The sequence below is a fragment of the Micropterus dolomieu genome, linkage group LG10 (genome assembly GCF_021292245.1).
Source record: "Micropterus dolomieu isolate WLL.071019.BEF.003 ecotype Adirondacks linkage group LG10, ASM2129224v1, whole genome shotgun sequence".
NCBI lineage: Eukaryota > Metazoa > Chordata > Actinopteri > Centrarchiformes > Centrarchidae > Micropterus > Micropterus dolomieu.
The window spans coordinates 4,658,771-4,674,731 of record NC_060159.1 but is presented as its reverse complement, the minus strand read 5'-3'; the positions used below and the strand labels follow the sequence as shown (position 1 = coordinate 4,674,731).

At 40.0% G+C, this 15,961-nt stretch overlaps 1 protein-coding gene across 1 annotated transcript in view; it reads left to right on the top strand.

Annotated features, from left to right (window-relative positions):
- Positions 1-15,961, top strand: part of cnih3 (cornichon family AMPA receptor auxiliary protein 3) — an 82,957-nt gene that overhangs the window by 10,271 nt on the left and 56,725 nt on the right. The window contains exon 2 of the mRNA XM_046061525.1: positions 8,428-8,496. Within this exon, the coding sequence (XP_045917481.1) occupies positions 8,428-8,496 (69 nt within the window). The remainder of the gene's footprint in view (positions 1-8,427; positions 8,497-15,961) is intronic.

Below are 15,961 nucleotides of genomic sequence, written 5' to 3'. Positions count from 1 at the left end.
TAAGACATCAAGGGGAAGAAATACATAGGTGATATAGCTGATTTTAATCTCAATGAAGCATACTGTCAACAGGGCTTTTCTGGCACCAGAGGCTATATTAGAGGCAGCGTTCAGTATAGAGCTTGGTTGGCTCAGCACTGATCCGTGTTCATTAACCCCTGCTGGCTTCTCATCCATCATTCTGACTCCACTGTTTTTATTGCTCCACTATACACTGTGCGAATACACTGTAGGATTACCCTACCTTTATCATCCTCCCCCCATGTCCTTTCCAGTTCTTTCTTTCTTCTTATTTGAACCCACCTCACTATCTCTTCACATTTAAATACTGACAGATCATTGGCTTGAAAATTGTGCAGTTTTTGCTTGCATTCTTTCTTTCTTTCTTATTCATAAGCTTTGTCATTGATGATGAGACTGGTGGCAATTTTTCAAAAAACACTGTACAGGTCTTATCATTTTTTCACAACCTTAGAGATGCGCTGACTGTTCCCATTAGCCAGCTCCTGACACTGGCCAGGCTCTGTATTAACTGACATACAGCCAATAATCCAGTTCTTTCAATCACAATTCATTGGATTTTTCAATATGATTGTCTATCAGTTCAATGTTTTGTGCTTAACGGCTGCCTTTAGTGACCTCCAGTTTGTTGGCATGAAAAAAATATGAACCTTTGCAATATTATCTTACTAACAGCCTGTAAGGTTAAGGTATCAAGTGCTGCTGAATCAGTGTTTCCATGGTAATGGATCTCCTGCCATTGATTTCAGTACTAAAGCAAATATTGTCCTGCAGTAATGTCACTGCAACAAATTTTCTTTGGCCAGTCAAAAGGTGTGGTGTGACTACACACCTGTTTATATAAATAACTGTATATGTGTTAAATATGCTCAATTGATGTTCTGTATGATGCATTCATTTTTGTGTCTTTGGTGTCTGAAGTCCTGATAGCTGAAGAATACAGAACGCTGATATAGGAATTTTCTGAAAGGAAGAGATTATATTCATTTGATCTCGTCACAGTGCAGGAAGGGGTTAACTGAGCCAGCAGTGTTTGTAAGGATCAAGAAACTGCCTTCTCCAGTGGTCCCCGCCTGCCAAGGTGTTCAGCACAGATACAGGCCAACACTGACAGGAGCATGTTAGTGATTAAAACACAAGCAAACTCCCAGTATATGGACAGCTAGTGATACCTAGGAAGTCTGCATGAGAGGGGATACTTTTATTTTCTGTACGCAGTCCTAGAAGGGTAAAACGGATCTTACAACGCAGCGATTAATACAATGAGCAGCAAATTCGTGCCTTTTGCAGCCACTAAAGCTGCACAAATAAGACAATAAGAAACCATGAAGAAACCATGATGAAATGCACCCCTAAATGTGCTGCCAAGCAAATAGTGTCTGGGTGTTCAGGTGCTATTTGAACATTTTTAAATTAGGTAATAGGTATACATTTGGTGCAAAATTGGCCCGTTTCAATGCAAATGAGCCTCATCAGCAGCACTAATAGCCACACGCAGTTGGAATGAAATTATGAAGCGTCTTAAGAGATTTGGTGGTAACTGAAGCACACAATCACAGTACATCATATGCTCACTGACACAGACAGTACAATATGTACTATTCCTCGCGAGGGAATGAAACTGGAAAAACAACATTAACCTACTGCTTTGAGATGCGGAGACAGTGGTTACACACTGTAACAGTCCAGCACACAGCAGAGTAGAGAAAACAGCTCTCCATGCGCCCAGAGGCATGAGGGGAGAGCATACAGTACAGTAAAGCACCCCAAATAACAATCATTCTGACTCCATACAGAGTGAGTCATAAAAAAACGTGAGGCATCCCGCAGATAGAAAACTAATAGAAGAACATGAGAGAGTTAATAGATTATCAGATAGAATTAGAATGTGTTCTCTTTCAAACCAAACATATAGATAGATATGAGTGGAAAGTTTTGTTCTTGCAGCTGCGTTATGCTACTTCGGTTCACTTAAGAAGTACAGATAAGAACAAATATTTCTGGGACAGCTACAATTGCAGATGAACATTTAACAGACACAAAGCAAGGGCAGCTGGCACTCAGCTGCAAAATTTTTATGGCTGTGTGATGGCCTGGTTCAAGTAACGACAACAAAGGAGGGAAACACTAAGAGAAGCTAAAGGATTTTATTAATCCTATTATACCAAATTAGACCAAACCAGAGTAAAGATACTCCACTTGGGGTGTGGAAATGAGTAAATCGGTGGTGGCTGAAGTGCATGAGTGAAAATGATGTTGCACAACAAAAACATCAGAACACACTCAGCGCCTAAACAAACCAAGACACGGTGTGCCTGTGGGAAGGAGCACAGAGAGATAAGTCTGTAGGTTTAAAACAAAAATGTAGCAAAAATTGCTTGAGATTTTCTTTTGAGCTACACAACAAGCTATCCTTCCGTGGGCAACAATCCTTGCATATGGATTTGACTGTAAGGAATTCATACTGTGCTGGACAATTGCCAGCCATTTTGATTGGCTTTTTGCTTAGCTAACATTTGTCACAAGCAATAAAGACCAACACAGGCGCACTCACACCAGACCTTTTCCCATTGTAGGTTAGCTCCTCGCAGGGAAATTGGGCAGCCTGTGGTGTAAACTTTGCATCATGCCTGTTGGTTAATGAAGAAAACAGATTGCACGAATTAAGCCCCACACTGTTCAGATGTCAATTGGCTGATGCAAATTACACTTGGGGCCTGATTTACTAAAGGTTTGCGTGAGTAAAAACGTGTGCAAACTTGATATCACCAGCAAATTAAAAGCTGATCTACTAACGGCGTCTTTCAAAAGTGCAAGATAGCACCTGTTGTTCATTTAGTACTTTTGCCTTAATAAATATGCAGTTTGGCGCGTTTCAATTTTATTGTGCAAAGTAGTGGGAGGGTAACATGCAAATACAATTATTTACTACACGCAATGTGATCTAACAAGTCTAAACGCAATTTCATGTTAGTGCAACAGCCTCTGTATTTAATACGTTTGAAAGGAAGGTGCAAAGTGTTGCACAGATGGCTGCTGTTGTTGTTGCCAGAAGGAGACACAGCCGTAATGAAAGAAAACATAGAGAAATGAACAATATTAGATAATATTATTCTATATCCAATGTATTGAAATACAATTATTTTATTTTATTTATTCGATGAATTATATGAATTTAATTTAATTTGTATTTTGTATTTTCATTTAGCTTTGGCGATACTGTTGCCTTAACATTCATGCCAATAAAGCAAATTTCGTTTCGACCTGACTTCTTTTCTCCGTGAGATGGAAGAATTTAGAAAGTTGCGTGGCGTTGCGGAGAGCCCCCAGCTGCAGCATGGATCACAAAAATTCATCCAGCTGGAGGGAACGATCACCAACTGTTCACAGCGCACTGGTCGTAATAGCAACACAACCCATTGTAGGTATGGAAGAGGGAATGGGGAGTTTAGAGCGTTGGGGCATACAGGGCCAGGGACAGGAGATCGCAGAGCGACCAGGCACGGCGCGGATGGTCAGTGATTGTTCCCTCTGGCTGGATGAAGCACGATCTGCTGGCATTTCCTCACGTTTGGGTCATTCCAGCATACTGTATCTGTTTCTGCTGGGGTTTCCCAAAGCAGTTTTTCCAGTTGTTCTGTCCCAAGTACTTCAAGTACTTCAATCTCAGGCAGGCACATACGATTTCCATATAGTCGGGACGCACTGAACGAAACAAACCAAGGTTTTTACGCAGTGGCTGATTTCCCTCCCGACTCTCCACAGCAGAAACCATTAAAACACGCAAAACCCTCATTTAAATACTGCCACCTCCATTGTGTTTGATCCTGTTGTCATCTACGCAATAATTCTTAGTAAATCACCCATAACAGGTACTAAAATTGCAATGTTTTAGAATGCACACGCAATTTAGTACTCTTTATTCTGGATGTTAGTAAATCGGGCCCTTAGTGTTTGGCACCAGTTTCATTGGGCTCTAAATTGCCCATCAGAGGTCGGAGAGGAATTGCTGTGCAGAAAACCCCATATTGAGTGGGTTTAAAATCCCAATGAATAATTGAGACAGGACTTTGAATAATTAAAGTGGACCTTGTAGTCTTTAACATTAGAGTGGAGGCTCCTCTGATTGCTGTTGTTGTTTTTAATCTTGTTATTTCCATATGAATGCCTTGAAGGCTGCATGGAGGAAAAAGCCTGTTTGGCTGGTCATAGCTTTAACCCATTAGAAGATGGTGAAAATAAGCACACATTTACATCAGCACACTAAAACACAATAAATTGCTGCAAAAAAGCTGCAAGCAGAGTTCAGACATGTCATGTTTGCTGCATATTGGACAAGCATCATATTTTGTGGTAAAACATGCATATGGTTTGCCTTTTTTTTTTTAAATAAAGCAGAGATTCTAGATGAAATTGCATTTATATATATAGATAGATAGAGATTATTTATTAATAAATTCTTGATTGTTCATGGTTAAAAAAAACACATAAGTTTTGGTGACATATAGTCCTGAGAGTCACTGATCAAATAACATATAAAACTGTTCAACCTCAGACCATCATTTCTTTCCAACCATTAATCATGTAAACCCAATTATTAAATTAAATAAACATAAGTATCTCTTACGAAGCAAACACATATCCAAATACCGACTCAGTGACCACAGTCTAGGGAAAGGCCGACACAAGAAGTCCTGGCTGCGAACAGATAAAAGAGTGTGCGGTCACTCTTTTGAGGTAGAGACAAAGATGCGCTTCCTCTTAAAATATAGCAAATACACATATATCAGAATGCAACACTAAGAAATTAGATTTGTTTATCCCAAACTTCACAGAGCTAGATGACGGTGAAGGTCTCAGTTAGTACAGTAAGGTGAGTACTGTACGCAGGTACAGTTTCTATGCCAGAACTCCAAGACGTACATGACTACTGACCCAAAGTCACAAGAAAAGTCCGCTCCAATATGCTCAAGATCATATAAATAAGCCACAGAAGTTTTGGGAAACAAAACTGGACCATTTTGGCACGATAGATCAGCGGTATGTCTGGAGGAAGAAGAATGAAGCATACACTGATAAGAACACTCAAACACTCAAGCATGGTGGTGGCTCGGTGATGCTCTGGGGCTGCTTTGCATCCTCTGGCAGCAGAAACCTGCAGCATGTGGAAGGCAAGATGGATTCATTGAAGTATGAGGAAATCCTAGGAGAAAACGTCATGCCATCTGTGAGTAAGCTGAAGCTTGGGTGTCATTGGACCTTCCAACAGGACAATGATCCCAAGCATACCTCAAATTCCACCAAGGCTTGGTTGCAGAGGAAGTCCTAGAAGAATCTACAGATGCCATCACAGTCACCTAACTTGAACACCAGAAAAAAATCTCTGGTGGGATTTGAAGAAGGCAGTTGCAGCACACAAACCCAGGACTATTACTGAACTGGAGGCCTCATGAGGAATGGGCTAAGATTCCTCAGCAACGTGGCCAGAAGCTGGTGTCTGGCTATGCATCTCGTTTGCAGCAGGTCATAACGGCAGATACACACTCCTACCAGTATATCTACCATGTACCCCGTACCTTGAAGTGTTGGAGTTGAACTACTGTTTCTTCAAGTCAAAAAGAGCCAGTTCAGGCCTCTGATTAGGATACCTTTTTTTAGCGATGTTGTCGTGTTTCCACATCTCTGCATTTACTTTGAGTACATTGCTATCATAAGTGGCAGAACTGACGGCAAAAAGATGAAAAGAGCAAAAGACTTAATTGAATGATCCTTTAAGCTTGACATCCATTAAAACATCTGCTCTATAATGTTCTTTTTGTATGATGCACATAAGGATGTATAGGCAAGATATTTCTGTTGCGCTTTTATGTGTGTGTGTGTGTGTGTGTCAGTGTGGAAGAGTGTGTTCCTGTGCGCAAATGCGTACAGAGCTTCACTGTATGCTTGGATTTATACACCCATGAAGACTATGCGAGTGTATACGGTTTATGGTGTGTATGTGTGTTCCCATCACCCATGATGAATAGCTCGAGGTTTGATAACACACTGTAACAGAGCAAGGCAATGAGTCAGGATCACTGATCCACTGGGAAATAACATGTTAAGAGCTGCCTGTCAGTGTGGGGGCGAGCCCAGGAAAATAACCCTGGATTGGTACAAAGCTCTGCCGTCTCGCTGATGTTCATTCCCAATACTGGGCTAACACACACATTCACATGTGCAAACTCACATGCCACTGATTCCTCTGTTTCTTTCTCATGTAGCACACAGTGCACGGATAACATGTTTGTACCACACAAACAGTAATCCCATTTGTCTTACTCTGGACTCACACACACACAAACACACACACACACATACATACATACACAATGCGCAGTGGTATACTCACCCATGGTGTACGCACCTCATGCGGATACACTGACTGGCCCTCATATCTCTTCCTGTAGTGTCTCTCTCACGCGTACACACTTCCCTTCTGAGACCCAACTAATCAAACAATGGCATCTGTCTTTGTAGTGCAATTGCCTCCATTGCAACACATGCAACACCAATGGAACTGTTGCGTATTTTATCTGCTGTTCATCACTACTTGCCATTGTCATTACCATTACAGCAGTGGGTGGGCGGCAGGATCAAATGACACCAATTCAAGGGGTTCTGATTTCTCTAGCATGCAAATGGTGTGCCTTTGGGCAGATTTGATCCAACATTTTAACTGGAGCAGATCGTGCTAATGATGACGAGAGTTGATTCTGAAATGGAGGATGTGGGTACATGATGCCTCCCTGTAAGAGCGACTTAGAGAGAGCTCCAACTACATCTAATGGCCTTCTCAAGGGCTATTTTTATCAGACGGTGTAGCAGTTGGATTGGTTTGCTCAGCAGATGATGCTGACATGGTGCAGTCACATTGAGACATGTTGAACCTGAAGCCACAGGGCAACAGATTGGAGGAAATTAGTGAAGGAAGAGAACTGGAATGAATGATCATGACCTTAAAGGATAAAGCTGCTGTTATTTTATACTTATTGTCAACAAATCCCATTAAAAGATCATAACCAGTGTTAGCTGCTTTCTCAGTATTTCCTGACATCCTGTTCTATCTGTGACTTAGCCCAAATTCAACTGGTCATAGTTAAGATGTAAATCTTTAACACTGAACAAATATATAGTATTATTTCTATAACAGCTGAGCACTGTCGTTTTTAAACCATGCTATCAGCATAGCTTTATGGATAGCAATGACAGCTGGATCGGTCACTGTACTGTGTTTTTGTGTTTAGTGCTAATTAGCAAATGTTAGCATGGTAAAATGCTAAACTAAAATGGTTAACATGATATCTATTATATCTGCCCAACTTCAACATGTTAGCATTGTCATTATGAGCATACTAGCACACTAACTATTAAGTACAGCCTTAGAGAGCCGCTGGCATGGCTGTTTACTCTATTCAAATCACTTTTCTGTGCTGATGGGCCAGTGGATAAGACACATGCCTTTGGTGTGCGAGACCTGAGTTCAATTCCCCACAGTGACCATCCACCATGGTGTCCCTGAGCAAGACACTTAACCCCTAGTTGCTCCAGAGGCGTGCGACCTCTGACATATATAGCAATTGTAAGTCGCTTTAGGTAAAAGCGTCAGCTAAATGAATTAATGTATTTTTAAAAAAGTCATTTCCAGAGCACTATAGTTTCTAGCTAACATTACTCAACTGAACTAATTGAAGTAAAAATTGCCTTTCATGAGGGCTAATGCACATTTTGTGGGAAGCATATCACTCAGTGAAACAGAGGGGCTCATGGATGTGTTTTTAATAGTTTATCGAGAAAAGTGGAGCTCTATGGCATGAAGAAATATGATATATCAAGCTTTGATACCACATACAAAACCTGTTAGAAGGATCAATTCATTGTTGGTCTTTTCATAGGATTTGTTCACAGTGTTAAAAAAAACAATATCGCCAACATTTAAGTGTGCCATTTCAATTGTTTCTTCTATATAATACAAAGGTAGATATAATCTATGGTAATAACATGGTCTTCTGCAGCCCAGCTTGTATTGTGAACGCTGCATTGCTGGTAGTGAGACATACAGGAGGCTGTTGGCAATAATTATGTAAATGGATACATTTATATAGCGCTTTATTCAAAGCACTTTACAAGGTTTTTGCCGTGCATTTACCCATTCAATCGCACGCATCACGCTTGGGTGCTGGCCAGCCAAGCAATTCCCGCTTCATCATGTGTAATGTGGGGGAGGTGGGGTTTAAACTGCCAACCCTGTGATAAGTGGACAACCCACTCCACCTCCTGAGCCACAGAGTGAGACATTTAATTCTATATTGTCCCTCTGTTTTACCGATTATACAGTCATCAATTGTTTCCCTCTGTCCTTCACAGATAACAGCTTTTGATGAGCTCCAGGCTGACTTCAAGGTGCCGATTGATCAGGGCAATCCACTCCATGCGGTAGGTTTGGTGTACTCATTTTCATTCACCCAGTCCCAGACGTTTTCTCTACATGCTTCTTTAGATCATTGTATTATTGTTTATGTTTCAATGGCAATTGTTGGCACGTACGGAAATAGATTTAAATCCATTTGCTGAGGGATGTAGAGCACAGCAGGAGATTATGCGTCTCACCTTTCACTCTCTGTGTCTCTGTCTTTCCCATACCTGTACTCTCTCCTCTTTCTTTACCCCCTTTAATTTTAAATAAAGCAGTTGTCAACATACTAGTTTTATACACCCTCCCTCTTCACCTCCTACATCAAAAGCAGACTTGTACTACATGGCTTCAGGCCAAAGCATCAAGTATGGTTGAATTATCTTATACCAACAAATCCTACAAATATAAATAAAATAAATGTGACTAGTCAATTTGGCACCCCCACCATTTCAGAGTGTAATTCCACGCTGTTGTAAATAAGGACAGCTACACACGTGCATTTGTTTTGATTAAATTATGATCAAAAACTAGCAAGTCGCCAACTTTGCAAATACAGCCAAACATCAAGCAAGTGCGACAACACAAGAAATAGCAATATTACTTACTAGTACAACAGAAAGTATGGCAGCTCTGTGTCTGTCTTGCAGCCTTTTATTCCTCGAAGCTCTCGGCAACTTGAATGTTACTTGAAACGTGGGTGGCAAGCTAGCCAACAAAACTAGACAACAACTGACTCAAGAGCACTTACCGGTCCAAGTGTGTTGTATCTACAAAGTTTGCTAACATCAACTCAACATTTATAGGTACTGGCTAAACCTCTGTCTGTGAAACCTCTAGCTGATTTCAACAGTTTTGCTAACACAGCCAATAATCAAGCAAGCGCAACAACACAAGAAACAGTAAGCCAGTTAATAAATTATTACTGACTAGTCCAACAGAAAGAAGGCCAGCTTGGCATCAGTTCTGCATCCTTTCAGCTCTTTTAGCTCACGCCAACGAGTAACAGCCAGTCCGATATTTATTCTTGTCCAGTCTTGCTCGGTTACTCTGTCTCTTTTTTCATCGTCTTTGGTATCTTTGCTGCCTCTGCCATGATATCCAAACTGACAATACAGAGCCGGCTTCTTCCAAAGAAGTTACATTTTACACGAACTGAAGTTTTGTTGTGTTGTGATGCTGTAAAGAATTACTCTATTCTTATAGAGTAATGCTTTACTCTATACTATGTAGTGCCATAGAAAGTTTCAACAGCCCGGAGAGGCAATAGTATTGATGTCACCTAACCTATTATAAGTCTGTACCATGATTTTGAAGCTGTTTTTTTAAAGATAAAAATACTACATAATGTTGCTTGAAGGCTTCCATGCACTGTGATAGTTTTACAGATTTGCACCGTGGGAGTCTAAATGTCATATTGTGACCTAAATGCCTGGTGAGTTGTAGTGATATGATGTAAATAGAAAATTTCCAATTTGCAACTCTGTAGGGAATTACTAATTGGAAAAAGTGAAAAATGACTAATTCAAATCTTTGGAGGAAGAAAAAGTGATAAGTAATAGCCATTGGTGTAGGGCTGACCCCGAATAGTCGAAGATTCGATGCTTCGATGGGCGGAGCCTGATTCGACTGTCAATCCCACAGCAAAACGTGGATCATGCAATTTTGGCGATATGGGGGTGCTCAACGTCTGATTTTACAAAGAACTACCAGTTTTCTCCCAATAATTTAATATACAGCCTATTACAATATACATTTCAACGTTTAATGCTGTAAATAAACACGTAAAAAGAATCAAATTTTCAATAAATGTTTTTAAAGTGTTTAAATAAATCCACAATTGTAACCCTAACCCTGGGTCGTCAGTGCGCATGTGTAGGTGTAGAGTCTATGTGTGCAGTGGCAGTGGAGGAACACTTGCTGAAGAGACGGCGCCCCAGCTTCACTGGAGTTGTGCCGAGTTGGGACTTTTGGATAATTTATCACCGTTGATGAACCACATAAAGAATATTTTATCGTGTTGAAATAGCCGGCTACTTGAAATAGACCCGTGAGGAACTGCGACGTGCATGCAGCTGTCGGCAGCACAGCATGCAGCATGCAAAACTCTGCACAAGATCGGTGAAAGGCAGCCGAGAGAGAAAAGGGTCTTCAAAAAGCCTCAGTTTAGCCGATTTAGAAATTTACAGTCTAAGTTGAATGAATACAGACTGCAGCTCTGCAGCTTCTCAAGATTAAAGCGGAGCCACCAAGTGTCCCCCCGGCTTGCAATCGCCGCGCACAAAAACCCACATGATTCGACTATGTAAATCCTTAGTCAAAGACAGCCCTACATTGGTGAAAGGTAACTAAGTACATTTATTCAAATGCTGTACCTAATTACAATTTAGAACGTATTTACATTTTATCCTTTAATATGAAAGGATATAAAAATATTGTTCTTTTTACTCCACAAAAGTTATTTTACAGATAATGTCTATGAGGGGCAGCGCGGTGGTGCAGTGGTTAGCGCTGTCGCCTCACAGCTTTGAGCTTTGAAGCTTTGATAGTAATACAAAAACAGCAAATAATGCCAATTGTTAAGACATCTGTTAATAAGCAGGCTGTCATTTCAAGAGCTGTATGTTTTTGATAGATAGAAGCAGAACAGCAGAAGAAGGAGTAATGCCCAAAAAGTTCTGGCAATGACATAAGTGAGTGAGATTCTGATGGGGGAGTGTGTAATTAGTGTCATTAGTGTGTAATTCACTGTGTGTGTGTGTGCCTGTGTGTGAGAGAGAGACGGAAAAAGAGAGAGTGCTCCTTGTCTTTCTTCTCATAGCTTAGGCTAACTAAAACAGCAAATGGTTTTCTAACAAAAACTTTGTTTTTAACTTTGTTACGGCTAGGCTAGTTGACCCAAGTGCAGGACTAATAGAGAGAGGAAGCTGGAGTTAGATTAAAGAGAATTTATTGCAGGGTTGAAGGTATTGGATATTGAGCAGGGCAGACTGGGAGAAAAGATGTGTACAGAACAAGGGTTGGTGGCTGCTGTGCAGAGCAGGGGAAGCTATAGCTGAGAGTCCAGACTGTGAGAGGCTGAGCTGAGCAGGTACAGAGCAGAATCCGTGAATAGTTTAGCCGGGTGGGGGTCCAGGGAGAGCAGACGGGATGAGAGTTTTTTCAGGTAGAAAGATTTGCTTTTAACTTTTATTATAGCGTACTAAATGTTCTTCTTCTACAATGGATCTGATATAATTATTTCAATGTGTTCATAATGTTGTTTGTTTGTTGCAGCCTACAGTTTACTGATTAATTTTAAGATGTAGGCTATTTGACATTTTGATCTGTAATGAAATTAAACAATTGTTAATTAATAAACCCCGTAACTGCCACACTGCCCTTGTCATTGCTCAGTTTAAAGTGCTCCCACACCTATATTTTGTTTTCCCTTTGATGTGAACTGTACTTTCACTGCTGTGTGAGGAGGTCAGCCAAGCGGAAAAAAACCCCTCAAAATTCGAATCCAAACAATCAAAATCAAATGCATACCCAACGATCAAATATTCGAATATTTGAATATTCAGGTATTCAGATTTGAGAAACTGTCCCTATTGAACAACAGTGATGGTTACAGAGACTTCTATTGGTCACTTTATGACAGTGTAGTTACATGGTACACAAGAGGTTCATTCTATGAATTACTAACTTGCCCATTTCATGTCTTAGAAGAATTAAAATTGTGTTTAACATCAAGACAACCTGTGTTAAGGAAGGTTAAGTGGATTACATATTGATGTAACATTACTGTAATAATATTAGTAAAAAACATACTCCTTGTTGCTGTAATATGCTATTAATTAAAAAGTTGGGAGAGGCTTTGTTTCTTATTTTGTTAAATAGCTTATACTGTACAGCATCATCTGGTCTGAGAGGTTGCAGTGTTTTCAGTTTGGCTGGTTGTTAAGTCCTAAGGTTAATTATTGTTCCTGTAAAATGGATTCATTTCTGAAATGAGCTACTGAACAGATTGTACATCACATTTTTTTTCAGGGGAGTTACTTTTAATACCCAGTAATAGTTAAGGTAATATTATTGCTTTTTTAAGCTGTAATAAGTAATGTATTATAATTTCTGAGTAACAAGCCCAACACTGTTGATTAGAGAGCTAATTATCCTTAAATTACATCTGGCTCAAAAATCGGATACAGCAGTTAATTTCCTTTTAAGGAAGGCATCTGGCACCTTATCTCGGCCATATCGGGGCTGAGAGGGAGGTATGTGTGTATGTGATTTTGTGTGTCTATGTGTGTGTTCAGTTTCTTCTCCTTGATAAAGCAATCAAAGAGAAAACCTGGTTTTACTCATCTGTTTGTGACCAGTTTTACTTACAGAGTACTTGTACTTTTAAGGCTTAAAGTACATTTACTGCTAATATTAAATTTTTACTGATTATGAATGCAAAACTTTTACTTTTAACAGAGCTTTTTAATAATAATAATAATAATAATAATACATTTTATTTATAGGTGCCTTTCAGAACACTGCAGGTCACCTCACAAAACATAATAAAACAACAGTATAGCAATAAATCGATACACTTAACAACGACTATAATTACAATGCATAAAATCAGGGTAAATAAACAATTGGAAACAAAAGATTGCTGTGACCAGGTAAACAGTGATCACGTTGGATATTCCAGTTTAAAAAGATGTGTTTTCAGGCGGGATTTAAAAACTGAAAGCGGCTGAAGGCTCTGGTGGGTGTGTTGATATGAAGGAGTTCCAGTGAGGTCCAGAGGAGCAAGGTTGTGAACACGTTCACACACTGGTCCCATCCCAGTGTGTGAACGTGTTCACAACCTTGCTTGAGAATGGCTGTCCTAGTGGGTGAGAGAGACTGTCAGGGGCGATTAATGTTATGTAAATGGAAATATGCAGACCGAGTGACATTATAAATGTGTGCTTGAAATGAAAGTGTGCTATTGAGGATCACACCCAGACTCTTGACTTGGAGGGAGGGGGAGCTGGGGAGTTGTCAATGGTAAGAGAAAAACTGTCAGATTTAGTCAAAGTAGATTTGGTGCCAAAGAGGAGAACCTCGGTTTTGCCTCTGTTAAGATTGAGGAAGTTGCAACAGAACCAGGATTTGATTTCCGTTAGGCAATCAGAGAGGGAGGTGGGTAGGAGATTTGAGGTAGGTTTAGTGGACAGGTAGAGCTGGGTGTCATCTGCATAGCAGTGGAAATAGATTATAGATAAATAGATAAATTTACGGAAGAAATGGGGAAGAGGAAGATGATGAACAGAAGGGGCCCTAGGACAGAGCCATGGAGAACATCAGTAGTGACGGAGGATAGAGAGAGTGCGGCCAGAGAGATATGATTTAAACCAGTCCAAGGGTGTATCAGTGAAACCAATAGAGACTAATCTGTCAAGGAGGATGTTATGAGCGATGGTGTCAAAGGCTGCACTCAAATCAAGGAGGATGAGAATAGTTCACAGTCCGGAGTCAGCTGCCATGAGAAGATCATTGGTGATCTGGTACTTTTGCTTAAGTAAAAGATCTGAATAGCTTATACAAGTGCAGAAAAAAGTAGAACGTTGTGGTCATTACATTTTCTGGAAATGTCCAAAAGGAAGTAACTTTTGGAAGGATGCAGTGTTCCATCATGCTATTCCCAAAGATCCCAAAGGAGTCCCTCTTGGTATAATTCCAGAGGGCTTTGAGAGACGGGTTAAAATCTGTTTATTACAAATCCTAAAGAGAATCACAATTAGGTGGATGAAACCTCACCTTCCATCATATAACATTTGGATTCAAAAAGTAATGTCTGTCTTTGGTCACCAAAGCATCTGTCTCACATTTTGACCACCTTGTTTTTACCACATTTGTCTTACATAGTTAACTTTTGTGTGGGGCAAGCCCAAATCATACGTTGTGTAGGGTCCTTTAGTGTCACCTTGAAAGGTGCCAATAGACTCTCAGCTGGTCACACCCACAACTAACAGTGTTTACACAATTGTTGTGTTTTTTATGTTTATTTAAAGGCTGTTTCAGGCTAATGCAGGGATTTAGGCTTTTAGTGGTACTGTGTATCCAGCCTGCTATTTAACTAGGAACCATTGTTTATTTGAGCTTACAGAATATTATGTTTTAACAACAGTCAATTCACAGGTTAAAACACATGGTAAAGAAGTTGGACATGCAGTGAATATTGAGAAACTTCACTGTTTGAATGCATTTTTGTATGTAAATGTATAAACATTATTTGTGTTTGTGTGTGTAAGTGTGACGTGAGAGAAAGTAATAAACAGCGAGTCTCTTTGAGCCTTCGCCAGTTTAGAGTGTTTTTTCCCCCCCTCACCCCAGTGTCATCTCCTTCCACTACCCTGTCGCTCTTAAAAATTCTCAAAAAGAAATTGTCAAATTGTTCTGCTTCATCGCTCCTCAAAATTGCCACAGCAGCAATGATGGGAAGTTGTGGAGAATAATGTATATTAGTGTTGGCCAGCATGGGAAAGCTGCTACGGGTGAAGTTGTTTTAGGATGGATTCCAGTCCACTAAATCCTTTCCCCCTGAGTCTTCTTGGCTTTTACAAACACAGTTGGCTCTTAATAATGCATGGTAGTACAGACTGAGCAGCTGGTTTGGAGGTGACTTTGACTTAAGAGCTCTGGACTATATCACTTCTGTGGAGGACTGACTTCTTCATTCTTGGGGATGAGTGGAAGAAAGGCGGGGGAAAAGTTGTGGACAGACTGAGGAAATAATTGCAAACCGAAGGAAAACGAAGAGTTAGAGATGGAGACAGACAGAGAAAGAGGAAGAGAAGACTCAGTGAGGGTTTCTTAAGAGGCAAAATAATTATTCTGCTTGAAAGGCATTTTAAAGACTGAAAACAGTGCATTAGACCAGATTTTCCCACTCAGTACAACTTTCATATTTTGTCATATTTGCATATCATTATGCAATGCAGAGCGTATCAAAGAATTCAGTAGGGGAATGGGTACAAAGGGTTCCATCCAATTTTCTCTTTCTTTTCATTTTTTCTCATACTCCCATTTAGCCTCCTGCTTCTTACGATGTGTCACTGCTGCCCATGAAAATGTCCAATGTGCAATTGATTGTAAAAATGTACATCACAACTACTCAAATATTAAAGTTGCTCAGTGTATGTCGTTCCCATTTAGTTTATTTTCCTCTTTTGTGCTTATCAAAATGTATGTCCATTAGCAGTCATTTACATACAAACTTTATTATGAACACATGTGACTGTATCTGTAACAATCCATCAAGGTCCCATTTTCACTTTAAGCTTTCTGTTTTCCCTAAAGGCACAAAGAGCTACAGTAGGCGTGGGAAATAAAATAAAAGACTCAATCATTTAAAACATTGACTTTTTATGTGTGTATACTTGTCATGAAACCACATATTTTATATTGAAGTTGGAGGTTAAAATATGTGTGGATCAAAGTGGAACATAAATTTTAATTCTCCTCACT